At 46.1% G+C, this 27107-nt stretch overlaps 1 protein-coding gene across 3 annotated transcripts in view; it reads left to right on the top strand.

The window, feature by feature from the left end:
* The window catches only part of KIAA0513 (KIAA0513 ortholog), a 47288-nt gene extending 20495 nt beyond the window's left edge, over positions 1-26793 (top strand). The window contains exons 1-13 of one of the 3 annotated variants that reach the window (XM_033156939.1): positions 3454-3622; positions 12095-12611; positions 15121-15220; positions 15842-15915; positions 16616-16686; positions 17576-17783; positions 18277-18317; positions 18521-18605; positions 19231-19308; positions 19886-19915; positions 23931-24011; positions 24863-24957; positions 25564-26793. In XM_033156939.1, coding sequence (XP_033012830.1) covers positions 12259-12611; positions 15121-15220; positions 15842-15915; positions 16616-16686; positions 17576-17783; positions 18277-18317; positions 18521-18605; positions 19231-19308; positions 19886-19915; positions 23931-24011; positions 24863-24957; positions 25564-25613 — 1266 coding nt within the window. In that variant the 5' untranslated portion in view covers positions 3454-3622; positions 12095-12258 and the 3' untranslated portion in view covers positions 25614-26793. Of the gene's footprint in view, positions 1-3453; positions 3623-12094; positions 12612-15120; positions 15221-15841; positions 15916-16615; positions 16687-17575; positions 17784-18276; positions 18318-18520; positions 18606-19230; positions 19309-19885; positions 19916-23930; positions 24012-24862; positions 24958-25563 lie in introns of those variants that run through there. The other 2 variants (XM_033156938.1, XM_033156941.1) reach the window with 2 other exon arrangements.
* The last annotated feature ends 314 nt before the right edge of the window (positions 26794-27107 follow it).

Below are 27107 nucleotides of genomic sequence, written 5' to 3'. Positions count from 1 at the left end.
GAAGGTGGATTCTTCTCCTGTTATGTTGAGGGGTATCGGGAAGTAAGTGCTGGAGAAATTGTTTCTGTATGGGGCTCAGAGGTACTTCAGATGTAGAAGACAGAGATGAACATAGGAAGAGCTTGCTGGATCTGGCCAGTGGCCCATCTTAGGCCAGCAACCTGTTCCCACAGTGGCTGACCCAAATATCCCTTCACACCCTCTCAGGCGCTACGATCGGCAGAGGGGGCCCTCTTGGTAGTTCCTGTGAAGCTGGGTGGTGGTGATGGCCCAGGACGGTGCATTCTCTGGGGCAGCCCCAAAGTTGTGGAACTCTTTCCCCCACTGGGATGCGCCTGGCACCTTCACTGTACAGTTTTTGCGAAATGCCTTTGACACTTGAGAGGTATATTTTCAGGACTCGCCCTATTCTTGTGATTGTCATTTGTTTTAATGTTGTATTTTAAATTGTTGTGGCCCACCCACCCTGGAACAAGCCCCAGAATTCCCTGGGAAGAGGGTTGGCAGTTAAATCACTCTGGAGTTGTAGCTCTGTGAGGGGAATAGGGGTCCTCTTAACAACTCTCAGCCTTTAATGTAAATTGCAGATGTGACTTGAGTCTCCTTCAGTGTTTGTTTGTTTTAAGATTCCTCAGCTCCTGTTCTTCTCCTTCCCACTTTCTACCTTCACCCCATATGTTTAAAGCACTATTTTACCACTTTAACACTCATGGCTTCCCCCCCCCCCACCCCCAAAGGATGCTGAGAGTTGTTTTAGGAGAGCCCTGTTCCCTTCATGGAGCTGCAGTTCTCAAGAGTGTTTCATTAAATCTACCCCTTCCCAGCGAACTCTGGAAGCATGGAGGGGAGAAAGGGGTCTCTCTCTGGCCACAAGGCTGCAGGCAAGATAAATCAAGCCAGCTCTTGAATTTCACCCGGAAGAAGGAGGCAGGTACTGATAGGATTTTATTCTTCTCTCCCCCCCCCTCCCGGCCTTTGTTAAATGTCACTGAATATGAGTCACCAGGAGTATAATTTTCCTTTTCTGACGTAGATGCAGCAGTTTTCTCTGCAGAGTCTCCCTCCTGCAAAATGAGAGGCTGCTGTGTTTGTATTCAAAGCTGTATGCTCATGCTGTGTTGATCCCCTGGGCTTAGCATGGAGATGCCTTTCCTCCTTATAAGTTGAAAGCTGGCGGGTGTGGGTGTGGAATTTTGGGCCAGCTGGGCCGAACAGACTGCAGGAGGATCAACAGTGCTTTCAGCCTGCTTTGTACGTAGGGGCTGCCCCCAACCTGCTTAACTCATGAGGGGGCAGGTCTACTGGTGAGCACCTGCCCCCTCCAAGCTCACCAACTGGGGTGTGTGTGTGTGTGTGTGTGTTCAGATTCCCTCATTCCCACAATTACACCAGCTGTGGTCAGTCCACCCCCCCCCAGTGGTGGTTTTCCAGCAATTGGATCAAGCTCCTATAAAGGCATCCAAGGTGGAGACTTCAGTTCACAAAAACATCACATAAGTCTTGCAGAGCAGAGAATCCATTAGTTGCCCTCCTTGTTCCCTAAGCAATTGTGTAAGGTGGTAGAAATGTCAGAATATTCTGTCAGAAACGGAAACGTTAGCAGACATTGCTGAAGTTTGCATGTTCATCCAAGGTCAGGAATGGCAATCTTGCAAGCGAATATGAGTGGTATTTCATAGAATGGTAGAGTTGGAAGGGACCACAAGGCTCATCTAGTCCAACCCCCTGCAATGCAGGAATCTTTTGCCCAATGTGAGGCTCGAACCCATGACCCTGAGATTAAGAGTCTCATGCTCTACTGACTGAGCTATCCCAGCTGCCGGTTTGCTATCCCAGCTATCCCTACTGCTAATTTGATTAGCGTTCCATAAACAATGTTTTCTGCATTGTTTTGGACGTTTCACTTTCATGAAATTAAGTTGTAACTAATTACGTAATTAACTACTTTCATTTCAACCGTAGCAGAGTGAATCACATAGGTTTTGGCAGAAGCTGAACTGTAGCGGAATGGAAACACCACTGGTTGCAGCAAAGGCAGGACAGGACAGAAATCACTAAACCCCTAAGGGCAGGAGTGCTTTCTGTCTTGGCCCCCCTTTCAGTATTGCACATGTGGTCATATGTTCTGGCATACACATTAATACAGGGTCAGTGCTTTAAAAGAGGCCCCGTGGATACAGAGTACACATGTTCCATGGGGATTCTTTTAAAAGACTCACCCAGTATTTCTCATGTTCAGCTCATAACATTCCTGTATGGTAGGCCACTATTTTCTAGGGAACAGGGAGAAATTAAATTCAGTTCACATTTTGCTAAACCTACCTAATTTTGATTTCCAACAATAATATGTTAACTGAAAGGCACCTGTCCTTCAAACTTTGCATTTCTCCAAATTTTGCAGTGCCTGCCATTTTCCAGCCAAACAAGTGTGTAAAGAAATGTGTGTTTATGGGGAAAGTGAATAGAATATGATATATATATTTTTAAATACAAAAAATGTGTTGTACAGTATTAGTGGAAATTACTTGCAATATTGTGCCTATTAGGAAGAATTGCATATACGGTACAAATGTCCTTAAAAGGTAAAGGTAAAGGACCCCTGACAGTTATTAGAACAAATGGAGCACTAAAATGCTGGCAATTTTTTTTGAGGACTACCCCCCCCACTCTCCCCAGAAAAAATGCAAATTGATGTGGAAATGTGATGGGTTTAACCTAAAACTGGGAAAAATGAAAAACTGCGAGGAATTGAAATTGGACAGATTCATCCGTTTTGCAGATGGGAAACTGAGGCTGAGACTTGCCCAACCTCACATGCTGAGTCCTTGGCCACAATGAAGACTGGTCGAGGTCTCCCATATCTGAATTTGTTCACTGTATCACAGGAGCACTCATTTACATAAGTGTTTATATTACTCTCCCTTCCCCTTCACCATAAAAAGACTTGCCTCTTGTGGATAGCCCTTTTATGTTTTAGAGTTATGTGGCAGAAATGGGCCGTGGAGCCAAATGCTTAGAAAGGCAGCTCACCCACTGGCTTATTTTAGAGTTCGCAATGCATCTGCCTCGCTCTATTGATCTGTGTGGGAGCAAACTGCCTGGAGACTCTTGCAAAGTGGTCCTTTGCTCCAAAGGAGGATAGAGATGTATTCGCCGGCAACACAACTTAGTGCGTTCAGAGGAACTGTTGTAAAGCATCTCCTGCAAAAAAGGAAAAAAAAAGGTTGTGAAGGTAGTGGGTGGGAGAAGCCCCTGAGCATTGATCTTGCCACTAGAGAGAGGCTGAGCACTGCCTCCTCTCACCCCCCAGGCAGTACATTGGCCATGCACTGCTGGCTCATAAGAGGCGGGGGAAACAGCTGACCTATTGGGACTGGGGAGGGTGTGCGTGGGTGTGCGTGTGGCTCCCTTGGCAATAAGGTGGACAAGGACTGCGATGTGCACCACACTTCAGCGACGAATGGGTGGTGATGGTTGAGTTTCTCAGTGAGCTACACTGAAATTCTCCTCCTCTTTCCCTCCTTCCTTGTCTCAGCTGAAGTTCAAGTGACTTTTATTTGTGTGTGTGCATGAACACATATCTTCTGAGTCTTTCTTTTTCTGACAGCGAGTGGATGAGCAGGTAATCTTGTCGGTCTTTACTGCGTAGGGCTGTTGTGCAAGATAACGGGAGGTTTGTGCTTTGCTTTTAAGTTCTCGTAAAGCTGCAAGGGGTGCTTAATTCAGGACACATGTCTTGGGCTTCAGGCTGTGTGAATTTAATTCCTGCTGCCTTTCCTAGGTGTTGGAGATTTCAGAGATACGCAAGGCGGCCGTGCCTGCAGTTATTGTGGAAAGCTGATTAAATGGAAGATGACTAGCTTTCTGCAATACTTGCAGTGCTCTGTATGCAGAGGTCTCCTTCACAGGCTTCGTCCTGTTTTTCCAATTGAAGAAATTATGCCTCAGTAACTCTTGCATTCCTTATCAGCACCTTGGCATCTAAAGCTCAGGGATTATAGACCAAATGAAAGTGTTTTATGCAAACTAAAGTATTCCATTGATGATGTACAGAATTTGTGTGAACTCCTTCTCCTAAATCTGCTTTGGGTTATATGTTTACCCTTTTATTATTCCTCCTTTTCTTTCTTCCCCAGTTCTTCTGTATTATATATCACCCTCACTTTTACCTTCTTTGCAAATACTTATTGTGTTTTTATTTGAGTTTATTGGCTATTTTGCCACCGTAATTCATGGTGCGGGGATTGATTTCCACTGGCTGGTTCACTTTCCAGGGTCTTTGAGATGGCCTCTGTTTTCTGAAGAATTGTGGGGGGCTGGGATGCTCTTTTGGGGTTTTTTAGGAACTGAAATTCCTTGACAGATGTGTCTTAATTGCACTTCATTCTCCTTTTCCTCCATGCCCTGTTCAGTCAAGCATGCTGGCTGTATTATCATTTGAATATATTTGTTTTTGTTTCTTTTTGGAAGATGCAACAAGAGCTATTAATACCAGTTAATAATAATAATAATAATAATATTTATTATTTGTACCCCGCCCATCTGGCTGGATTTCCCCAGCCACTCTGGGCGGCTTCCAACAGAAACCAAATACAACAATATCAAACATTAAAAACTTCCCTAAAAAGGGCTGCCTTCAGGTTAAACAAAAACACACTGTCTGTACAAGAGAATGGAGTTTCAGGGTGGAAGTGCTTTGCATGGGGTGCTTCTCGGGGCTATGGGAGAAAGTGCTGTGTTGAGATGCTGGGCTTTTCACCTGCTGAAATTGCTGGATTCATCTTCATGGCTTTGCAAGTTGAAGGAGGGCTCACATCTTGTCAGAAGCAAATAACAGGTTCCCTGGAGCTAGCAGCTGCTGTGTTCAGTCTTTCTGCAATACTTTGTCAGTCTTTGCAGTGCTGCTGCTGCTCGGCCCCTCATTCCACAGGAAGGGGTGCAATTATATCTAATGAGGACACATCACAGAGAAAGGGAGGGTGCTGTTGGTAATATGGGGCCTGCCAAGTGGAGGGAGGTGAGAGGCCGGAGCCCAGCTGGGAAAATAATATATTGCAGTTGACTTGGGAGGGAATAATTTTTGGTTCTTAAGGCAGGCTTGCTCTTTTTACAGCAAGCAGCTGCTGCAAATGCCACAGGAACAGGAGCATCTGTGGCAAAAACCACTGGCGAGCAGCAAAAAAAAATAGGTAGAAGGGAAGGGTGTGCATTAGGAAGGGAATAGTTTGGGTCTTTGGGCACTTCTCCATATATGTAAGAGACGGTGAAGTTCGGCCTTGTTAGGCCTTGGAGAAAACAGATCTTGCTTTTCACTCCTGGATTCTGGAAACAAATGCTGTTTCTTGATTCCCCTCCTGGGCTGACATTAAGGATCTGTAACCTTCCCAGATGTTGTTGGACTACAACTCTCATCATGCCTTGTCCAGCATGGGTGATGGTCAGGGACGATGGGAGCTGCAGTCCAGTAACATCTTCAGAGCTACAGATTCCCTGTCTTTGGGTCATAGGTTGTGCACACACCATATACATTCCCCAAACCCACCCAGAATCATGGGAATTATAGTTTGCCCCTCATGGAGCTACAGTTCCCAGCACTCTTAAAACTATTGTTCCCTGGATTCTAGGGGTGGGGTAGACAAGGTGAAATATGTGGTGTGTAAGCAGACATAGTGAGTAAATTGGCCTGTTGGAGAGGCGAGACTCAAATCCAAGCCTCTCAGCTGCACATTATGTACATTTCCGACTTGGGCACATCAGCCGCCCTTTTGGATTAGATCATTCTTAAAGCTGCTCTTCATCCTGCAGTGTTTCAGCTTTCATTTGGCACCCGTCTATATTGAGCATCTGCTGATGACAAAGCTGTGAATGTGAGAAGTTTAAAGTTAGAGGCTTTCCAGGGCAAAGTCCCCCCACCCCCATGAACTTAGCAGGGTGTAACAGGGTGGATAAAGTCATAGCAAGGAATATTTGGGGACACCTTCTCTTGCAGAGGTCCCTTTGTCCAGTGTCAGCCAATCAGCCAGCTCATTCTGAAGAATGCTAAGAGCATAAGAATAGCCTGGCAGCTGGATCAGGTCAAAGCCCCATCTAGCCCAGCATCCTGTTCTCATAGTGGTCAACCAGATGCACCAACAGGAAACCTGCAAGCAGGGCTCAGTTGTGCAACAGCATTCTTACTACTTGTGATTCCCAGCAGCTGCTTTCAACAATGGAGGTGGAACATTGCCATCATGCCAGTAGCCATTGAAAGCCTCCTCCTCCTCCTCCTCGAATTGTTCTAATCCTTTTTAAAAGTCACCCAAGTTGGTGGACATCACTACCTCTTCTGGGAACGAATTCCATACTTTTACCATGCAGCTGTGTACTTTCTGTCGGCAGTCCTGAACCTTCCAATGTTGAGGTTGCCACTTCTGCCTGCATGTACCAGTCAGTTAGCTTGGGCTCCCTTTTTATCGCCATGTAGGGCACAAATGTGCTTCCGGGTTTTTTTGACAGCATAATTATGCACATTGCATGCACAGCCTGAGCTGAACGGAGGCCATTCGTTTTGCTTAGAATGCCTGGCATTCTTTTTGAAGTTGCCATCTTGGGGAAAGAGGATGGGAGAAAATACCCATTTAAATACAGGTTGTGAAGGAAGAGAGACAGCTTAAATTGCAGCTGTTGTGCTTGTGATACAGAGTCCCATCTCACTCTTTTCTGCCCTGTTACAGGTGGGTAGCCGTGTTGGTCTGCCATAGTCAAAACAAAATCGAAAATTCTTTCTAGTAGCACCTTAGAGACCAACTGAGTTTGTTCCTGGTATGAGCTTTCGTGTGCATACCAGGAACAAACTCAGTTGGTCTCTAAGGTGCTACTAGAAAGAATTTTCGATTCTTTTCTGCCCTGTCGCCTTCCCTCCTTGCAGCAGGGTCTTCTGTAACTCAAGGTTTAACAAAGCTGGGAAGTGGAGAAAGAGAGACCTGAGGAAAAATCCTGCAGCCAGGAGGATCGAGACAAGAGTCACTGCCCAAGCCAGGGACCAAGATGGGGAGCCTCTAAATAACCCTTCCCAACCTTGAGCCCTCCAGGAGTTCTGAACTAGAACTCCCATCAGCCCCAGCCAGCTCTGCAGGTTGGATTACTGGGTTTTGGAAAAGCCTTTTTAGTGTTATCTCTAATATTGGTCAGTCACTGAACTCAAATCTTGCTCTGCCCCTTATGGGAACAGCAAAGTTTGGGATCTGGGTCTCTCCAAGAATCTAATGCAACACAGAATGGTTGTTACAGCCCAAACTGAACACGATCATTTTGACAAGGTATGGTCCCCATGTATCAGCTATGTAAACAGGCGTTATGCAGTGTCAGGCCTCCAGCCACTCGCGTTTTCTTAGGGAGAGGCTATGCCATGGACAGTTAAAGCCTTAAACGTGCATTCAATGACTTAGTTATTTGACAGTGTCCCCGCTTTGTTTCTTTCTCATATGAGACAGGTGTATGCATCTTAACACCCTACAGGGTTTGTTGAAGTTGAACAGTGGCGTTTTATTGTGAAACATTCTACCCAAAAAAAGAAGCTGCAGCCTTTCCAACCTGGCACCTTCCAGGGGTTTTGAGCTACAACTCCCATCAACCCCAGCCAGCACTGCAGGGTGGGGGAGGCCACTGTACATAAAGACTAAGAGTTACTGGCCCGCCTTCTCATGCATGCCTGTGTGAGTCATTGTGGGGATAAGTAAAATAAGGACCACCCATTTCTGTAAAGCTTCTTCATCTACAAGCAGTTTTGACATGCTACAGGTGACCAGGGAAGTGACTATGGTACAAGTCCAAAATTTACAAGGAAATTTTTGTGCCTATGTACTGGTTGGCCATTATGAGATGGGCCCATTGGCCTGATCCAGTAGGTTCTTCTTATATATATTTTTTATATTCTTATATTTTTACTGATTTTACTTAAAGGGGAGAAGAAGTGAGGCAGACTGTAAGCAACCGTGGTGTAGCTTTTGGGTCTCCCAGGCAATATATGAATAGTTGGGTTTGGACCATGCTTCTTCAGACTGCAGGCAGGATCACATTTGGTTGAATGTTAATCTTCATAAATAAATATTTCCTGCACGTAGAAAGGTAACTCATCAGGGAGGAGAGGTTCTAGCTTATCCCTTTCCCTCTGACATGCATATTTTTGGCAAACTGGCTGTGATGCAGCATTGACAAAGCTGTATTCATTTTGGGGTTACCCTGTGAAAAATGGGATTCTGAACTGGACCACTGAATTCATCATTCAAAGATGAATTTATTTTAACACCCCTGCGCACAAAAACAAATAAAGTATTTAGTTCTCAAGGCTGCAGAATCCAGCTTCAAAGTGTATGAGCAAAATTTGCTGGAATCTTGCAAGGGGGAGGCAGGAGGCAGCTGCCACAGCCTAATGATCTGCAAAATAAATTATGCAAAACATGCTTGCTTGTTAATTTGAATATTTTTTGCAGATTGCAGAAATTAGACTTGAGAGGAGGAATTTTTGTGTTTTAAGCCCTGGTTTAAAAAAGGTTTATTGAATTCCTTTACTAATCCCTTGAAGTCTCCATAAAGATTGTGTTTCTGCTGGTTTGGCGCCGTGCTTAATGCCATGGCTGATCACTCTGGAACCCTGCAGCTGGGTCAGCAAGTTTTCAAATCCTTAGTACAGAAGCTGGTAGTGGTTGGAGCCATTGTGGTTTTTTCCACATTGTGTTTGATTTTAAGAAACTCTGGCGTGGGTGGCAGGTTCTCATTGCTCTGTTAAGAAGACGCAGCTTCCTTGCAGGCATTGATCAGGTGTACTAGTAGATGGGGGTGACTCCAGCTTCTGCCCTTTCCTGGAAAACATCTGAAGTATCAGCTGGTATTTTCCTTAACTATCTGGGCTAATTCAGTGTCAGTCTTGGTTGGGCTCTATGTCCTTAACCCCAGATATGCAGTCAATTAGCTGATTACGGAGGGAGCCGCCTGTTTTAATTATTTCAAGGGCTGCCTTGCTGCTCAAAGCTGTTACCATTTTGGAAAGCTGCTGTTGCTGTAATGAAGAAATGTGTGACTGTGGATTTTGTTGTTAAATTGCTTTGCTACCTTAGGTATAAGATACATTTTAAGACTCGCCTGCAAGGTCATCTAACCTCATAGATATGCCCACTTGAACCTCTTCGATCTTTAGAACTAGTGCAGTGCCACATAATACTTGTTCCTCATTTGTAAAAAAAAAAACCCCCACAATGTTTGATATCAGGTAGGCATCTTCACTGTGCCCTTTTCAGTGCCTACATCTTGGCAAGTCTACCCAGATATGTAAGATGTTGATGTGTTTTAATCAAGTTCTTAGCTTATTGTTTGTTTTAATTACTTTTGAATGTTTAAAATAGTTTTTAATTTGTTTTTACTGATAATTTCTTTGTTTTATTCTTTTTTGTAATCCACTTTGAGGTTTTATTTTTTTGAGGGGGTGGTTAACAGTCAAGCAGCATATAAATTTTGTGAAATAAATAAAATAAATCAGACCATTTGTCAGAAGAATGTGGAAACATCGCGCTGCTGTTTGAAGATCAGCTGATGCAGTTTGGAAGAGCAAGCATACAAGGGGTTGGTTTTGCACTGGATGTGGGCCAGGATTGCTGCTGAGCCAATAGAACAGGGATGAAGAGGGACACATTGCCTTGGGGGCTTCCTTTTGGGGGAGTGGGGGCAGGGGTGGGCAGGGCCCAGAGGTATATATGAGCATAGCAATGGGTGTGAAACTTACATTGGTACAGAAGGCCAGTGTGGTGTAGTGGTTAGTGTGTTGGACTAGGAACTGAGTGACCAGGGCTCAAATCCCCACTCAGCAGTGAAATGTGCCTTGGGCCAGTCACAGTCTCTCAGCCTAACCTACCTCACAGAGAGGATGAAATGGAGATGGAGGAGAACCATGTATGCTGCCTTGAGCTCCTTGGAGCAAAGGTGGGATGTAAAAAATAAACTAAAATAGGCTACATTCTTGCCATGCAACAGCCAGAGATTTCAAACCCCCCCCCCACACACACACACAAATGGACACACTCGTCTCTTTGTTCTCCACCCAGTTCCCCACATCTGCTCTGAGATCCTTGGCACATGAGTGGAAAGCCAGAGTATATTAAAATAATTAGAGAAGTGGAGAGCCTTAACAGCACTCTGGACAGCTCCTGCAGTTTTTTTTTTTTTGCAGTGTTTGTTCCAAGTATAACAAAGTCAAAATAACAAGTAAAAAGACTCTCTCTCTCTCTCTCTCTCTCTCTCTCTCTCTCTCTCTCAGCATAGGGATAAAGTTGACTCCATCTAAAGTACAGTCCAACCTGTCAACTCTTTGCTTAGCTCGAGGTGTTGAAACTTAAGGTCTGGCCAATCTGCTGGAGGAGCCACCAAGAACCCCTCTCAGCTATCTGGCCTGAGTGCCGAAAGACAGAAGGCTCTCTGTGCTGCAGTTTGGATGCATCCAGAGCAGAACTTTGCCTTTCATAGATCCTGAAACTAAACTTGGCACTTCTCCTGCAGTCTTGCAGACTCATTCTTTAAACATTCTTATAAGCACTGAACTGATTCAGTTGCACCCTAATTATCTAAGTGCAGTTTGCAAGGGGAGGAGGGGGAGCAACAGTGAAGGACACCTTGAAACGGGATTTTTGAAGTAAGACGGTTTCATTTTTTGCATCTTCTAGTCATTTGATGAAAATAATGTGGCAGTATTTTATTTATGCATCTCTATAGAGATGTGCTCTGGTCCATGGGGTCACAAAGAGTTGGATACAACTGAACGACTGAACAACAACAACATAGAGCCAGCATGATGTGGTGGTGTTGGGATGGGGGACATTTTGGCTCCATGGAGCAGTTCCTTAGTAGGATGGGCCTCAGGGGCCAAATTTGACAGGGGAGTGGGGTTGCTCACATGTCATTCACCTGGTGTCACAAGGGCGTCAGGTGATTTGCCACTTTGAGTCCTAGAGTGCTTGCTAAAACAGAGGAAAACCCCTTTTTTAAGCTTGCAAAAGCCCTTCCTCGTCAGGAAGGAATTTGCTCTGAATCCTGCCAAACTGAGCAGGAATTAACCTTAAAATTACACAAACCTTAAACATTAGCTAATGGGGGGATTTAACCTGCTATAGGGAACTGTTGTGCAGAGCCAGTGCAGAACTGAATGCCATCCACATGGAGTGGCATCGGCTGATTCAGAGGTGGACATGGTTTTAAGAAAAAGGACTCATGGGCTAAGTTGTAACCCCTGCTGGGCCAAGGCTGGGCTTCGGGCCAGACGATGACCACCTCAACTCTAGTGTTTTGACCTTGACTCAGAAGACTGTCTACAACCTCTGCATTGTTAATCACACAGAGCTCCACGCAAAAAAATGGTCTCAGGCCTTGAATTGCTGCAAAGCTTGGCCTTCGGAATTTTTGACAAAGGAAAGCATGTGCAGGACTTTAAAGCCTGCAAAATTTTACATGGTTTGGGAAATGGGATCTACTCAGGAGCCTATCGATCAAGACTGTTGGGTCTGGGGAGATGGGAAAGCTTTTGCAAGCTCCGACTTCAGCTTATGCGGGGAAATGCTGTTTTAGTAAGTGCAACGCAATCTTGGATGCGTGCCTTCAGAAACAAAAAGAAAGAAAGAAAGAAAGAAAAAAGTATTTCTGTATAATTGCAGTCATCCTTAAAAAAAAAAAAGCACATGCCTATAAGTGGTTGAATGGATTCTAATCAAGAGAGACTGTTTTAAAGAGGCTGCTTTGCTCCTAAGCACTCCATAAAAGTTCGCTCTGTCTCCATACTTAATTGCATTAAACAAATGACATTTGCCAGCCCTGGGAGGGAAGTTTCAATCTGCATTAAACTTAACTCATAATTTACGTGTTCACCAAGTGGCCAAATGCCCTATTCTTTTTTTTTCCTGGGCCGCCTTGGAAGTCTTTGCCTGGAATAGTAAGTCAAAATACGTGGCAGGGGTTGCCAAATTTTGCTGTGCAATTACGACGCGTGGCTCTTGCTGCTGAGATTATTGTTGATAAGCAGAGTTTCATAATTAATTATTGATGATGACTTGGTCTGTGTTTGCTTTTTTTTCAGATGCCTTGAAAGAGCCTAGGATAAGGAGTAGGCTTTGGTTGGAAGTGGACCAATCACAGGCTCCGTATTTTTCTGCTCATCTCCCAATGGCCTTCACATTTCCCTGATAGGGAAATTGAGCCACACCCTTCGCACCTGACCCATGGTATTAGGCCCCTTGAGCCATGGAGGCCATTGATGTCCCTGTGGGGAACCTCATTGACTTTGACTCTGAACCTTCCACCACCGACACCTCCGAATCCGTCCCTGCTGCTCCTCCCTCCACCAATGGCAATGGGTTGCTGGATCACCTGGCGGGCGACACGGCCGCAGTGGCGGAAGAGAGCGACGCGACGGAATCTGCCGACAGTGAGAATGACACAACGGACTCGCCCACCCATCACAGCTGGAACAACCACCGCCGCTCCTCCTCAGAGTCCTACTCATCGAACCAGAGCACAGAGTCCGCCAAGGACGAAGTGACAGCAGAGCACCGGGAGTTCATCAGGAAGTATGTGGAGAAGATCTTCACGGGAGGGTGAGTGTTTGAGCAGCAGGATGCTGTGAGCAGGTGCATGCTGGGATTGTAGGATCGTCGGCCAACTCCCTCTCTGCAGAAGGTCCCCAGTTCTTTTTTATACTGCAACTCCCATCAGCCCCAGCCAGCGTGACCATTGTTCAGGCATGCTGGGAATTGTAGTCCAAAACATCTTGAGAGGCACCATGTTGGGGAAGGCTGCCGTAGAGCTTCTTTGAGCTGGCTTTAGGTTGCTCAGACCAGTCCAGAGCAACATTATATGTAATCTAGGCAACCATTCCCCATTTCCCCAGATTCCACCCCCCTCAACTTCATTTGCTGGCTAAAGTCCCAGGTTTTTCTACCGTGACGCCAGTTTCCAATTTGTAAGATGGAAATAAACAGCCAGTATTATATCCAGTCAGAGTAGACCCACTTAAATTAATCAATCAATGATAGTTGTGTCTCTTATTTTTAATGGCTCTACTCTGTGTAGGACCAACTCAGGGTACAACCCAGTGCACCCCAGAGGGTGCTGGTGAGCAAATGTTTTGTGGTGTGGCCAGGGACCTGAATTTCTTTCTTTGCATCCGTTGTGTAGAAAGAGGGGGGAAGACAGCTTGCTGCTGGATCCTTCACTCCCCCCCCCCCCGGGTGCAGCAAGCCCCCTTCCTCCTTCTGTGTTCCTGTTGAAAAGAAATGTTGGCTGGCTGTGACACATCTCTCCCACTGAGTCATGCTTCTCTCTCGACTTAACAATTGCTGCCTGGGGACTTCGGGGCTGCATCACCCAGATGCAGAGTGGAAGCTTCAGCTTCAGCTGCTGCAGCTGATGTTGGTTCTCTCTCTCTCTGTGTGTGTGCTTTTGAACAATTCCACTTAATTTAAGCAATTTAGCAAATCTACCGTGACTCACCGTGGCCCGAATTAAAACGATTTGAATGTCAACACTGGGGGGGGGGGAGTGCCTTTCCGTATGCTCCCTCCCTGCTCTGCTGCGTGGCCAATTTGGGGACCAGACCCCAGAAGGAATGTTCTTGTGCAAAACTGACATTGGCGGCTTGCATAATCTCCATTCACAGTTGAATGTTGCCACTTGGCGAGGTGGCTTGCCCCCTGCGTGCAAAAAGAGAAGAATGGCAATGCTTGAAATCAAAAGCCTCAAATTCTTTGTCAGTCTTGCTACACGCTTAGTAAAAATAAATAAATAAACCAGGTGGGGGGGGCATAACCCTTTTCAACCCTAGGGTCATATTCCCCTTCTGGGCAATCTTCTTGCCAGTGGCGGGCATGAGTGAAGGGTAAAAGTGGGCAGGGCAATGAATGCCAAAGTCACTGTTGTGTACCATGTTAGTCTCTGCACAAATTCATGCACCCCTCCCTACCCTCCATCCATGGAAGCAAGAGGCATCAGCAGAGTTCAAGGACAAAATCCAGCCAGGCAAAAACCCTCAGGGAGGGTGCAAAGCAGAGCCAGTGAGAGGAGAAGTGGTGTGACTTGGGAAGACTTCCCAGGGGGGTCCCCTACTCCTGCTCAAAAGGATGATTTATTGTCATGTGTTAATTCCCCGTTGGCTCCTGATAAAGAGTATTGGTGCACTTTCGGACTGGCAAGAGCTGAAGCAGTTTACTTGAATTTATTTTCCCTACCCCAAGTTTACTTTTCATTACTTTTTCCTTTCTCCTTTAAAGTTCTGCCTCCCCCTCCATTTAGTACATTGAGCCAAACGAGGAGTTTACTGCCACCTGGTGGTTGAAGGCAAAACCACAATTCAACAGGAAACCGCCGCGTTTCTCCCAGTTTTGTTGCAAGTCGTAACATAAAGGAGAAACCGAAAGAAAAAGAGCAAACGGCAACAGCAAAATAAAAGAGGACAGTGATAAAATTTGTGTGGAGGATGGATTTCATAGGCAGCCACCAACCCAGTCAAGAGTGAGGCACAATGTCGGATTTCCATGCACAAAGAATCCAACGGCCCTTTCTCTTGTGCATGTTGATCTGCCATCATTGTGCGGCACACCTAAGCATCTTTCTTGCATACACAACACCCCTGCTTCAATCCCTAGCATCTCCAGGTAGGACTGGGAATGCCGCTGCTGCCAGTCAGTGTCGACAGAACTGAGCTAGAGGGATCAATCACCTGACTCAGTAGAAGGTGGCTACTTATGTATTTGAAGGTGTAGAAACTATTGTGCTTTTAAGTGAAAGTGTTTCTTGAATCTTATTTCTGTATTCCTTGTGACAGCCTTGCAAGGTAGGCTAGTAATGACCCTAAGCTCCTAAATTAGAAAATAAGCTCATTGGTCAAGGCTTATAGTACAACACCTAGTTTTTATGCTTATTACTATTATTACTACATCGCAGAGTGGTGACACTTGAGAGCAGGCAGGGATTTGCCTACAGCCCCCTGGCAATTCTTGCCTGCAGTGAGATTTGCTTTGGGGACTTGCCAGTTTATAGTCTCAGCCCTCTGTGTCACAATTAGTGCCAACTTTTGTTTTGTTTTGTTTTGTATCTTTGTGATTCCAGAGAGGAATTTGACCAAGAGGAGAAAGCCAAGTTTGGAGAACTCTGCAGTGGGGAGAATGCAAAAGGCAGGGAATGGTTTGCAAGATACGTGAGCGCTCAGGTAAGGAGATGTTCAGGGCTCTTGAGGCCCTTTGCTTTTTGTGCTTGCGTGTGCCTCTTGACACCTGTTCACACAATCAAAATAGTGGGCCCTATTCCTAGTGGAATGCACAGGGCATTCCAGGCTATTTCAGAGTCACTTTTTGCTTTATTGCATTGCTGTATTCCTACATGGAAGAGTCTCATCTGCTCACCTCTGCATACCATCATTTGAAAAACCCTGCGTTGGGCGAAACTTTTTCCAGGTCAAACAGAAGCCGGATTTGCACAACTTCCTGATTGGCTAGACCTTATATCAGTGGCAAAGCTACCTCCTCCCTTCTCAGAGCAAGGCTGTGCCACGAGGCTGATTGGCCAGCCCTTGTCTTAGTTGCAAAGCCACCTTCTGAGAGCAGCTTTTGAAACATGACAAGCACTCAAGAGGGGAGAAAATGGAAAGCAAAGCAGATGGCTTGCCTTAAAGCTTAGGCTGGAGACGGATGTTGATCCAGAGGCTGTATATGCAACAAGAGAGGAGCAGAGCTGTTTCCTCTGCAGCCAAAAAAAAAGTAGGACAGTAGCCCTACGTAGGTACATCTGCACCCCAGTCTTAACACTCTTGACTTTCCCTCTTTTCTCGCAGCGCTGCAATTCCAAGTGTGTCTCGGAGCAGACTTTCTATCGACTGGTGCAGTCCTTTGCTGTGGTCCTCTTTGAGTGAGTAACAGCAGGTGTCTGTGTGGAGGCCACAGGGTCTTCAGCCTTTACAGCAGGGGGTGGGGAACTGAATCTAGCTGGCAGGTTGGATTCTTCTTTCCTCCACCTATCCCCGCAGGCCACCTTGGACAGTTGGGTGGGGCTGAGGAGAGGTGTAGCTCAAAACATCTGGAAGGCATCGTGGTGGTGATGGTTGCTCTAACCACTGCACCACTTGGGCACCTGGAGATGAATTGCACATGGCTGTGATCTATGCAGCTCTCCGAAAAAGCCATGCATAGACCCACCTGGCTGTTCTTCAGTGCTGGCAGCGAAGGCTGGTCTGTGTACACCCACCTTGAGATCCTTGGAAGATAAAAGGTGGTATATGAATGAAATGAATAAATAAATATTAGGGAGAATGTGCACTGCCCCACTGAATTCCGTCTGCCCTCAGCCAGCATCCATTGGCTTGCCTTCCTGTTTACAATATATCCAGGGGGTGGCCCTGGCAGTCTGCTTCCTCCTCCTTAGTCTTGGTGTTGCCCTTGTAGAACGCAGCACGGAAGAGAATGGGGGAAAAGCTGGAATTAGTAGGCTCTGCCCACTGTTGTTCTCCCTGCATTCGGCCCCATCAGTCTCAATGGACACTAATCACCACTGAGTGTTGCTCTGTTTCTTCTTCATATTTCAGCAACTTTATTCTTTCCTTTTTTTCCAGGTGTTACCAGATGGATGATTTCAGCCCTGCTAAGAACCTGATGACCATGTGCTTTACCTATTACCATATTGGTAAGGGGCAGTTCCTTCTTGCTGAAATTTCTCTGTGGAGTGAAAAAATGTGCTGGGGCAATTTGTTCATCTTCAGCAAAGGAGCAAGAGTACCTTGCAAGAAACATCTCTATAGGAACAGCATCCTGGGAGCTGTTTGTGAGAACCTTGGAATGGTGAACTAATCCTTTGCATGTGACCCGCCATTGCTTCCAATGTGTTTTGACTACACACAATTTTGGCTTTGGGGCACAATCCCCAGAACGTAATGCCTGCATAAGTTGCAGGCTTACTATAAGGTTTCAGAAATAGATGAGAGCCAGGGAAGCATAATGATTTGTAGCTGCTTGTTGGTTGCTTCCATGTTGCCAACAATTTGTCCTGGTTTTTGACATCCATTTTTAAGTGTGACACTACTCACTGAGGGCTAGTACCTTGCTTTTTAGTTAAAAAGCAAAAACTTAAGGGTGGGGGAAAGAGAACAAACCATTCTCTCTCCAGCATTGATCTTTAGGAGGAGTGGAGCTCCCTTAAGTCAGGGGTGGGGACCACTTTTTTTAGCTCAAGGGCCACATTCACTTATGATCAACCTTAAGGGGGCCCTATGCCAGAGGTGTATGGGGCCAGAGGCTAAAGTGGGTGGAGCAACAGGTGTGATTCATACCTTGGTGCATTAAAAAGTCTGAGGGATCTACATACACCCACACACACCTGTCTTCCATCTGGGCAAGCAATGGGCATTGTTACAATTCAAGAACACATTCCAGCCAGGAAAATGCTCTTGAGGAGAGCACGGAGCAGTGGTGAGTTCTGAGGGCCAGATCGAGAGGGCTGGAGGGCCACATTCAACCCGCGGGCCTCAGGTCCCCTGCCTTACTCCCTCTCTTTCTCCCTGGTTGCATTTTGGTAGGAAAGCCCCAAGCGCTGCCCATCGAGTCCAAGGAGAAGCCCACCGGCAGCATCGATTCCTACCTGAAGTCCGCAAACAGCTGGTTAGCCGAGAAGAAGGACATTGCGGAGCGGCTCCTGAAGAACACGTCGGCGAAGACGGAGAATGTGAAAGGCTTCTTTGGGAGCTTTGAAAGCAAGCTGAAGGGGCCCGGGCCCAAGAAAGCTGAGTGAGTCCAGTTCTAGGGGCAGCCGGATTTCCCCTGCACTGTGTTGAGACCATCCACAGCGCCTTTAGTGGAGGCACAACGCCAAACCTGGCTTAGGTACCCCTGAGCACCACCGCCTCTGCTCTACCCAAGATAATCTCATTTATATGCCGCTATCAGTCTTGGTGGTACCAGGAACATAGGAAGCTGCCTTGTGCCGGATTGGCAGCGGCTGTCCAGGATTTTAGACTGCAGCGTTTGTGTGTCTCCCCTAGCCCTACCTGGAGATGCTGGGGATTGAACCTGGGACCTTGTGCACGCAGAGCAGATGCTCTGCCACTGAACTATGGCCCTTTCCCGCTTTATTAATTAACTGGTTGATTTAAAGTCCCCTGTGTACCAGGAAGATATACTTCTAAGCAATTCATAGAACAAACCACTTGCAGTGCTTCCAAACTCCCCTCCCAAAATGATGTTACGTTTAACCGAATAGTACCTGTGTGTTTGCTTCTAGGGATGATGAAGACAAACCAAGAGAGAGAATCCACAAATCAGGTAAGCAGTAATAATATGTCTATGTTGTTGTTATTTAAAAATCTGTTTATAATGCTCATGGAAAACCGGTGTTTCGGCTTCTGGAGAGCTGGTATACCTGGCAGGAATCTAAGGCACTGCCTGGTCTTTATCTGAAGATTGTGTATGTGTGTATGCACAAATCTGCCCCCCCCCCACCAATATCAAATATCTCCCCTTTGCAGTTTCCCTGTACAGTCCTGAGGATGAGGAAGAAAAAACAGGAGAGAAGATCTACCTGTACATGCACCTGAAGCAACAACCCATCTGGTAAGAGCAAGTGGAGGCCGGTTCAAGAGGGTGACTGGGGCACTGCCCCACCTGCCTGCCTTCTTACTTACAGCCAGCCTGGTGCAGCCTGTCAGCTCCCCCATTTGTTAGTCTCAGTTAGGGGTGCCAACTTGAATAAAATATTGGGTAAGCCCCCCCCCCCCACATAATCAATCACAAGACGCAGTGCATGCGCACCATTTGAATAGGAATTCCCATGGATTTGGGGGGGGGCACCCTCAAATATTTTATGGGGGGCAAAGGGACCTCAACCCCTAGGAGTTGTAGAACCCAGCAGGGAGGAGGAGGATGGGGCCTAAACTAGAATGAGTTGTCTCTGCCTTTCACTGGCTCTGGCGCCACCTACTCTTGGCCTCCCTGCCTTCCACCTCACCTGTCTCAGTGAGCACCAGCCACCACTGGTATGTGCCTATTATTCTGAGCCAGCTGCACTCCTGAGAAGGGCATTGAAGCAGGGGAGCCATCTAGTAAGCCCAGCCACAGCCCTCTCTGGCAGAAACCACCCCATTCCTTCCCACTTCCTAGCCACATTCACAAAAACGTACAGTGCAGTTGATACAGGCTCAACACACGCGCGCACATAACTGCCTCCCCTGTTCCCTAGGCATACCCTGCGGTTTTGGAATGCGGCTTTCTTCGACGCGGTTCACTGTGAGAGGCGGAAACGGTCTCCCACCACTAGGTAGGACTTTGCAGCAGCTTCTTCTTTCTTTCTTTTTTCACAGGAGAAAGGAAGTGGGGGACACGAGGGGTGGAGGAGAATAGGTCACAATGCTGGAAAGGACTGCCTTTTTTTCATACGCAGATGGTTTATCTTTCTCCTGTTCTCCCACTTGTCAAGCAGGCCAATGGGGCTTTTTAAGTTCTGCTAATTTGATGCAGGACTGGGTTTATACTCAGCAGGCAGGAAGCTCTTTCTCCCCCGGCCCTTGGAAATCTTCCCCAGGGTTTTAGAGAAGCAGAAACCACCCAGCAAATGCAGTTTGATAACAGCATCCAAGGGGGAGTGTGCCAGGCAAGAGCTTAAGGAAAGGGCAGAGTACCCCCTTTCCCCCCTTCCTGCTCTCGTGTCGCTTTGTTGGGTTGGGGAGGTTGAAAACAACTAATTTCTCTCTTTCTCTTTCTTGACGTCTTTAATCTTTTCTTTTCTTTTCTTTTTCTGGTCAATTCTTTCACACTTCCTCTCTCTCTCTCCATCCATACTTCTTGCATGATCTTAACATGTAACCTTCTGTTGACCCTTTCTGCTGCCACTCCAGAGGGAATGCTGGAGAGGAAGAGGAAACGAGGTGTGTCTGTCCGCATTTACTTTCTTACCTTTTTATGCCAAAGGCTCATTTTGGGTCCAAAACCTGCCACCGTGGTTGCACAGTATTCGGCCCAGCGCTGCAAATCCTACTAGTGTACCCTTCCCCAACTTGGTGCCCTCCAGATATTGTTGGACTATTGCTTTCATCCGCCTTCACCATTGACCATCCCTGCTGTGCTTGCTGGGAGCTATAGTTCAGCCACATCTGGAGGGCCACAGGTTGGGGAAAGCCTGTTTTCCAAGGTATATCTCTAAGCACATCAAAGCAGTTTTGAAAGGAGTTTTCCTTGTTTGTATCAGTGCCTGCACCAGCGCACAGGTTTTGCAAGTGTTTTAGAGACCTGCTGAAATTATGTTGGCAACAGCAGGACAAAATCAAATATGGGTGCTGAACCGATTCAGAAGGAGTGGGAGCCTACCACAAACCACTTTTTGAGTCTCTTTTTTTAAAAAAATCAGTCTACGTTCTGTCTCCCAGCCAGAGTTTGCCAAGCTGCCAATATCTTATACATTGCTTGATTATGATGCACAGCTTCTGTATCAATGCCGCATAAAGCAGCCTGAGAAAAGCCTTTGGGCACGGTGAACTGCTTAAGTGAGTCTGTTTTTCTCTCGCCATTTTCTGTGTCAGCAGCTGTGGTAAGTTTTTGGACACAGGGGCCCTTTCCAGTCTCTGAGGAGTTCTAGATGTAAACGTTCTACTTTGACCTTCCCCCTTGCTTTGATTTTCTCCTGCTTTCGATGCCTCTGTGGAATGCTGCTGCTTCTGCTTGAGAATCTCCTCTCTTTCCTTCCCTGTCCATTCCTCTGTGATCATCTGGATTTAACTACCTGCTTTCTGTGTTGTTTCTGCCCCTCTCTCACTTGTTAATGTCGTGCTTAATTTTGCCCCTTTCATGCCATACCAGTTGGTGGCTTTTTGTGCGGAGCCTGATTGAGATGGGGGTGGGGGGTTTGCCTTACATGCACCTGGAGCAGCTTTTCCAAATGGTAAATGGTCACTGTGCGTATGCACACTTGCCATGGTCTCAGAGGACAGTGCCACCGGATTTGTTCTAGATGCGGACATCTTGGGTGCCTCCAGGCTGTCTCTATTTTGGGGGAAGGATTCAGGAGCATTCAGGAAATGTAGGTCTGTGTAGTTAAAGTGGATTAAAGTGCTCTGCCTCCTTAGCACAGGTGTGGGGAACCTATAGCCCTCCAGATGTTGCTAAACAACGACTCCCAGCAAGAGTGGCCAGTTGGAGTTCAGAAACATTTGGAAGGCCAAAGGGTCCTCAGACATGCCCTAGCATGGCAAACCCACTTTAAAAAATGATTGAAAGGAAGACATGTAAACGCCTTGCAAGCAAATTAAGACAAATGCTCATTCAGTGGGTCATCTGAAATTAGTCCTTGACCTGTTGGCCTGAGGGATGACAGGCAGGGATTTCTCCTGTGCACCTCTGCCTCGCTCTGGCAAACTATCTGGGGAATTGCAAGGTGAGGGAGCAACCAAAGAAGACACTGTGCACTGAAAGGCCCATGTGAGTCAGCTGATCCTCCTTCTTGACCCCTGTGAATGGAGACTTGCCTTGGCTAAGCCAAAGAATGTTCTCTGCATTTGCCTTGCCTCAACCTTGACCCTTGGCACATCTGTTTCCTGTGAGGATTGATTCAGGGATACACTCTTGAATGGCCTATCAAGAAATCCCTCTGCCACACTGTCTTCATATCCAGCATGTATCCACATTTTTAATTTCTCTTGTGTTCCTTTTATTTCCTGCTGCTGCTGCTGCTGCTTCGCCTCCCATTGACTTCCTTCTTCCTGTATTTCCCTCCCTCCCCTTTTCCTCCTCTTGACATATGGCCGGCTTCAGCCAACATCCTATTTTCCCTAAAAGGACAAGCACCTGAGGGCTGATCTGTGGTGAAATCAAGTGGTAGAATCCTCCTTACATTGTGCCCTTGTCAGGTGGGGGAGATGGTGCTTTCTAACACTTCCCTGCTCAAAAAGAATCCCTGCATTTAGAATGCGATTCTAGACCAGAATAGGCTTGATGAACTAGTTTTCTCTAGACCAATTTTTTATTTTTATGTTTTGATTGGGGGTGTTAAGAAATGCCACTGCTTCCCACCCCACCCCACCCCAAAAGTTTACCATGTGATTTTGCTGAAAATGTAACTCAACTTTCAGCATTCCCCCATTCTTGATTACTCTTAACACATACTTACCCCATAGGGTTCAGTGAGAATTTTTGCATCAACCTGGATGCAGAAGTGAAAATCTAGAATGGAAGGTCAGCAGTTACATAAGAGAGATTGCCGTGTTTGAAACTCCCACATGAGCTGTGCACCCAGAGCTTAAGGAGCCGCATTGGTTTAAGTGTGCATGAATAGACCTACTAGGACCAAACCAGCAGGAAACTTTCATTAAGGGAGAGACATGCAAGAGAGCCAGTGTGGCATATTGGTTAGCGTGTTGGACCAGGGTTCAAATCCCCACTCGGCGCTGAAGCCTACTAGGTGACCTTCAGCCAGTCACTGCTTTGCAGCCTTGAAGGTGGGATATCAATGCAATAAAAGCAAATAAATTAAGGACACATAGAGTTCTGACTGCTGCATCTCCAAAGCAAAGTATTGACAGAAGGGAAAAGATCAGAGAAGGTGCTGTGAGGACTGCCTGACTATAAAGATACATAATTGCAGGAGAGGAGACACCTGTGTACCTTTACTGAACTGGGCAGGGAAGGTTATACCCTAAAAATGAGACATTCACATGTACAAAACGAACTCAGGGCCTTATCTTCTCAGTCCTCTGGAACTGCCTGCTACCAGAAGTAGTAGTGACTTAGAATATTACTGAATTTCAAGGGTTAGAAAAACCCATGGATCATTGTAAATGTACTGCTAAGTACATCTCCAGCATTTCCTTAGCGTATTAATGATAACTATACATTGTGGAGGTTGCGAAGCAGATGATTGCAAAGTTAAGAACCCTCTGTTATTGCATTGTTGGAAAGTTCACCAAACAGTGCACCCGTGTTAAGCAAAATTGCTTGCTTTGTGAATATAATGAAATTGGCTCAGAACACCTTAGTTTTGTGTTGTGTGGCTGTTCTATGTTTCTCTGCCTCTAAACAATTTTATTCTTGTCTGAAAATGGTATACCAGTGTGGCGGAATTTAAGCCTGGGTGACTTTTTTCTGAATCCAGTCCCTGCTCTGCTCCTGTTTTGCGGCCTTTGATGCTTTTTCAAAGCCTCAGTTGCCTCATGTGTGAAATGGGGTTGAGGTAGTCTGCCTTGTAGGTCTCTAATGAACAGTAACCCATAAGAAGGGTGCGAAACTTAGATGATAGCTCTTTTTTTTAAAAAATAATAATAATCTTGGTCATAATCCCCGCCCCCTTCACATCCCTTGCTATATATTTGCCTACCTCCTTTGGAGATACTGACCGAATTGAATGTAGATTCTAAGGTTGGGTGTAGATTGGCAGTGATGGTCACAGATTTAACGACCAAGAGAAAGGCGTGCATTCGGAGATTTTAGGTTGTATCCAAGTATGTTCTACTAAGAATAGATCCATTGAAATTGATAGTTTAAGTTAGCCATGTCCATTAATTTCAGTGGATCTTCTCTGAGTAAGATGGATGTTACATACAACCCTTTGGAAGAAGAAGAACCTAAATGAAACAGAGATGCAAGCACATAAGCAAAATGGAAACTTCAGAATGATTCCAGCTTTGGCCCAGATTCCGTGATAAAAGCTGCTCTAATATATAATCTGAAGTTGGCAACAGGTGGCCCATATAACAAAACTGGCATACCAACATCTGGCACATGGCCTACTCCTTCACTTCATCACACTAACCAATATGGAACAGGGGAGTGTGTCAAGAGCGTGTTACTGACATTCCCTGCATCCTTCCCTGCTCCCATCAATCCCTAAGGTTTTGGCAGGTTGTGTGTGTGTGTTCATTTTCCTGGTTACAGGATCTATCCATATGTTTGCAGGGAGAAATGGTGTCACATGACCCAAGAGGAGCGAGACGATAGTCTGCGGTTTAATGAGAATATCACCTTTGGACAGTTGGGGTAAGCTAGAAGGAAACTGGCCTGTTTCTGCAAAAGAGCTTCTGTTTGCTTGCTTGTTTGCTTGCTTGCTTGCTTGCTTGCCTTCCTCCCAAAGGAGTTCAGAGCAGCAAACAACACATGATAAAAGCTTTAACTACTATGCTTAAAATAAAAATGTAAATAACAATGATGATCACAATAGATGATCTTTAGAAATCCATACTGCATGACGCACGTGAGAGAGAGAATTTTGTATAATATATCAATTACATTTATTTATATCCAGTAATTTGCAACCTCTTCACCTGTGAGTCCTAGGGCAGGATTTATAGAAAACTTCAAAGCATAATTAGCAGTCATGCAAAACTCTTATCATACAAACAAGGAAGCAGCAATACAAACCACAAGCCTAATGTGTAGCTATCAGGATGGTGGGGGGAGGCAGGGAAGGAGCCCATGCAGCTTTCGCAGGGGGGGGGGGGCTGCACACCCCCACAGCTGCTTTTCGCTTGTGATGGCCCTACCTGCATGCAAAGTTTGCATGAAGGGGGCTTCAGTGTTGTTATTATTGTTATTGTTATTTAATCAGTTTTAAAAGGAATAGGCAGCTTATGCCCAAGAAAACTTAGCAGACACATAGGAAGCTGCTTCATACAAAGTCGGGCTATTTGTCCATCAAGTCTCTGATTGGCAGCAGCAGCTCTGCAGGGGGCCTCAAGAGAGAGTCTTTTCCCATCACCTTCTGTAACCTGAACTTCGTAACTGGAGATACTGCCAGGAATTGCAACAGGGACCTTCTGTGGACAAAGCACGTGTCCTAACAAAACGCCATACCCCTTTCTCCCCCACCCCATTTGCTCTCCCTGCTGCAGTACTTTCACTCACAACATGTTGGCTTTTGGGCTGAACAAGAAGCTTTGCAACGACTTCTTGAAGAAGCAGGCAGTGATTGGCAACCTGGATGAAGGTAGGACCATGGGTGTGAGGTTGCTGGTGGGGTTCCTTCTGCAAGGATCGCCTCCCAGGGGTCAAATGGGTGGTGGTGGTGGAAGAAAATGAGGGCAACTCCAAGTTCAGGCCACTTGCTCTGCCTTACACTTGAGCGGGGTGGGGGTTGCGGGGAGAAGATGACCTAGAAGGGCTGCAAAATGCGAGGGATTCTTTGCAAAACAGAAATGGGCTATAGACATCACCCCAAAACATCAATTTGCAAATAACACAGCAGTGAACTCTAAATTTGTGCTACATTTCCAGAAGTAGCTTTTACATTGTGTGAAAGCTAAAATATATTGCGGAAATTAACGAACAAGGGAAATGCTGGGAAAATGGAATAAGCTGCCTTGTGAATGCCACCTGAATCACACCCTCATTGTTATTTGCTTCAGTTGCACATGAGCCTTAAACCCACAAGGGAAATGAAGAGTGTATGTTTCTTGGGGGTGCTCTGCAAGAAGATGTTTGCATATAGTTGTTTGTCTTTTATATTTTGATTATATGCCGAGCTAATTTTGCATACATGAATGTGTGTGTATCTGCATATGTATATTGCATAATTTGTTTCTCTTGCTTACAGAGCAGTACAAGCTGCTTAGTGATCACATCGAACAAATGGCTGCAGAATAGCACCGCGACCTGCCTCCTGCATTCAGGAACTAACAGAGAGGAAGCCAGTGGGGATGCAAGGGTTGGAAAAAAGCCTGTCTCTGAGACTACCTGCAACATAAAAGATGGGCTTTTCAAAAAAGCAAAAACTATACCCAACTGACACTGTGTTAAACCTGCATGATCGTCTTCTAACCACGTAGAGCTGCGCTGCGCAGCCCGTTATAGACGTAGGAGCTTGGCAATCAAAGCTGCCCGCCCTCTTCTGATGCTGCCACCTCCCCATATGCCTCTTCCACCCAGACTGTGACTGAATGGAGACCTCTGGGCAGAATCTTCTGGGTATGAGGCAGAGTGCAAGTCAGCACGGGAGAGTCTAGCGTGCTGGTAAAGGCGGAAGGCTGAGCTTTTGGGATAGCCTCTCCTCTCTCTGCTTTCTGCTGCTGAATTTTTCCTTTTAGCATCAAAAGTTTGCAGAGTATAAAAAATGTGTGTGTGTGCAAGGGATGCAGAAAGGGGTGGGTGGGAGGGAAGATAGACACCCTAGTTTCAATTATTGCTCTAGAAGACCCCTAAAGTGAATACCAGGAGTTCTGTAGGCCAGGAGGCCAGATGCAAATCTTCCTGATGGGGGCTATATTTAAGAAGATGGGCAGGAAATGGGTGGTTGGGTCAGTGATTCTGTGTTAGGCTGGAACAGAAGGCCTAGATCCCCACCACCACCACCTTTACAGTTTTTACAAGTTCTTTCTTGCAGTATCTTTTGATGAAGGTTGCTCTGATCCAGCCAGTAACTTTTTGTTAGGCGTTTTCTGTTTCCCTGGTAGCTGCTCCATCTGAAAGCAATTGATGGGGGTGCCCACTACTTTCAAATGGTCAGATAGATCTGCCTTCCTGAACTGTCAAGGGGAGGGAACATCCTGGTGTATGCAGCAGCATATCTGGCTGGGCTTTGAGCATGAGCCTTCTGGAGTCAAGGTGTGATCAAAGCGAAGCCCACAGCAGGAAGTTGCCAATGCAAACTCTCTCCGGCTGCTCAAGTTTTCGTTAAATGAAAGATTGTCAGCAGAGGTGGTAAATCTTCATGGTAGCAAGCCTCTTCAGCTTGTGATTTTGAGAAGATCGCTCAGAGCCAGCTGTTGCAGTGTTTATGGAACTCCAACAACCTGTTTGCCATTTTTTAAAACAACACCAACCATGAGTCAATGTCTTTGTGTGATTCTTGCCAGTGATGTGGTCTTGGGGGTTGTGATTCTGTATCTCACCAAACTATCCGGGTTGCAACAATTGTTCAGAGGATTCAGTGAGTTGCATTTTCAGTACTTGACCAACGTTCACAAGGTTGCTTTGACACCAGTTTGTAGTGTTGAATGAGCCCAGATGTGCCATCGGATGCACTCTTCCGCTATTTTCAAAGAGCCAGCTATGGGCACTGGTGCACCAAAGTGTAAGAATCCTGAGCTAACAGTAGCTTATTATTCCTTGGTAAATCTGTTGTTTCTATATGGCTATTGA

This window comes from Lacerta agilis, chromosome 8 (assembly GCF_009819535.1).
Source record: "Lacerta agilis isolate rLacAgi1 chromosome 8, rLacAgi1.pri, whole genome shotgun sequence".
In the NCBI taxonomy this organism is placed as follows: domain Eukaryota; kingdom Metazoa; phylum Chordata; class Lepidosauria; order Squamata; family Lacertidae; genus Lacerta; species Lacerta agilis.
The sequence above is the reverse complement of the archived record's forward strand: the minus strand, read 5'-3'. Positions and strand labels throughout refer to the sequence as shown.